We start from the raw sequence: 2,500 nt of genomic DNA, 5'->3' as shown, positions 1-2,500 counted from the left end.
AATAAAAATTAATAAATAATAAATGTTTACATTTTTAAAAATAAAGTTGATAAAATTTTTTTATAAAAATACCTTGAAAATTAGATGGAGGTTCAGGGGGACTAAAAAATGCCATTCCATTATGGAACACATATGGTGAACCGTTAGCATACATCACTGTAGACGGAATACCTATTGGAGGGGACTGAACTTCCAGAGACCTGGAGAAGGGCTGTAATAAAGAAATCGACAAAATTTTCTTTTTTATTAACTTTCCAAAACAAAACAAAAAATTAATTATGTTAATAAAAGCGTACCTGTTTTTTAATTGCCGGAGCAATATTAAGTTTTCTCTGTTTAAACATTACACTTTGAGCTTCTCTCATTATTCTACGAGCTTCCATTTCAGTTTCGAATGTGACAAAACCATAACCTTTTGACACTCCAGCTCTATCGAATATTATTTTTGTACCTTTAACAGTTCCAAAACTACTAAACAATTGGGCTAATTCACTTTCTGTAGTTTGTGCAGATATTCCACCTACAAATATTCTGTTTGGAACCTTTAGAGAGAAAAAAAAAAGTTGTTTTATAATTATTCGATTCGAAGAAATTTCACAATGATTTAAAGAAAAAAATTTTAACTCACTGGTGTTCCATACTTTGGTGCATTATTATTATTAATACCAGGACTAGGAGATTCTGAAGAATTCTGACCATTTACTATGGTTTGAGGGGGTACAGATGTATTTCCATTGTTGAGCATTATACCATTTTGCATTGTGTTTGAAGATCCGTTTGTATTTTGAACATTATTAACATAAGAAAGAGCAGTTATAGAACTTGGCGAACTTGGACCAGTCGAACTGTCTGAAGTACAAGACTAAAACGAAAACAAATTATTTAATAAATTTTCTGTTTTTCTAATAATCAAATTGATTTTTGTTAATAATCATACCTTTTTTTTTGCCATATAAGTAGTTGCCATATCATATATATTATAATAATAAATAAATACTTTGACAGGAAAAAAAAAAAAAACAAAATAAAATAACTTAAATCACAGATAAGAGATCAAGATGTGCATAAGAAATATATACATATATATATATATATATATAAATAAATATATATATATATTTATTCAGTTAATAGACACTTAAATATTTGGTGTTAGTTAACCATGGTCTTCTCGACACTGAAACATTTCACAAAAAAAATTTTTTTTATTAGTTAAAAAAAAAACATAAATTTATAAAAACTTATAAACTAATGACAATAATAATAAAAGAAAAAAAATGAAACAATCAATTTATTTATATAATAGCTAATAATAATGATGATAATAATAACATTTTATAAAAAGAGAATTGTTATGACACATTAAAAGTAAATAAAAAAGAAAAAAAAAAAAATAATAATAAACAAAACAACAACTACCTTAACGATTACAAAAAAAATACGTTAACAAAAAAAAAAAAAAAAAGTATTTATTGAAAATAATATAATTTTTTTTTTTTTTTTTTAAATAATGAAAGAAAAATTTTATTAAAAAAAAAAATAAACGTTGAAATATATGTTAACGGCGATTTAAGTCCCAGCAACAGACAGCAGGAGCTTGTCCAGGGATTCAAATCCCAGGAAATGATTTTAGAAAATTTTTTTTTTTTTTTTTTTTTTCGTTTCCCACACTTTTACATCGTCATATCAATTCGAATAAAACGTTTTAAAATGAAATAAAAGAGAAAAATTTGTCGGAAAACATATTTAGATTTGTTTTACGATGTTAAAAAAAGAAAACGTTAATAAATTCATTCAAGAATTTAATAAAATAAAATGAAAAACAAAGGAAGCCCAGGGAAAATTTTTTTTTTGGTCCATCGATTTCAGTCAGACGCCCGATAATAGAATTTAAAATAAAATTTTTTTTTTTTTTTTTTTTTATTATAATTAAATGATAGTGTGTAAAAAAATAATAATAATTAAACTCACCATTTTATTATGAATTCCTAACTACATCAATTGTAAATAAACATTTCTTAATAATAATAATAATAATTTAAGAAAAAAAAAAAAAAAAGAAGGTAAATAATAATAATAATAATAATAAATAAATTAAATGTACTTTTTGTCAGGGGAAAAAAATCTTATTTTTGCAAAATATGGCGTTTTGATATCGCGTAACATCGGATATTTCCGTATAAGTTCGTTTCTCCCGGTTTTTTTTTTTGTAACGTCAGTTAAGAATAAGTAAACGTACTAACGAGAAGAAAAAGTTCGTTATTTTTTTTTTTCGTTTTTTTCAAAATTTCAGTGACGTTTATATATAAAAAAAAAATAACAGTAAAAACTAATAATAATTATTTAAATATATACGTTTTTTTTTTAAAATATTAAAATAACATTAAAACGAATAAACGAATTCGCGATATTAAATATATATATTTATATATATAGAATTAAAGAAAAATAAATATATATATTTTAATTAAATTTTTAACGGAAAAAACGCGACGAAACG

At 23.3% G+C, this 2,500-nt stretch overlaps 1 protein-coding gene across 1 annotated transcript in view; it reads right to left on the bottom strand.

The window, feature by feature from the left end:
* Window positions 1-967, bottom strand: part of Phum_PHUM575390 (uncharacterized protein) — a gene marked incomplete at both ends in the record, with an annotated part of 1,333 nt that extends 366 nt beyond the window's left edge. The window contains 4 exons of the mRNA XM_002432140.1: window positions 73-211; window positions 297-542; window positions 629-862; window positions 938-967. Of these exons, the coding sequence (XP_002432185.1) occupies window positions 73-211; window positions 297-542; window positions 629-862; window positions 938-967 (649 nt within the window). The remainder of the gene's footprint in view (window positions 1-72; window positions 212-296; window positions 543-628; window positions 863-937) is intronic.
* Between the last annotated feature and the right edge of the window lie 1,533 nt (window positions 968-2,500).

Source organism: Pediculus humanus, genomic scaffold (assembly GCF_000006295.1).
Source record: "Pediculus humanus corporis 1103172108306 genomic scaffold, whole genome shotgun sequence".
NCBI lineage: Eukaryota > Metazoa > Arthropoda > Insecta > Psocodea > Pediculidae > Pediculus > Pediculus humanus.
This window is presented reverse-complemented; position numbering and strand designations above follow the sequence as displayed.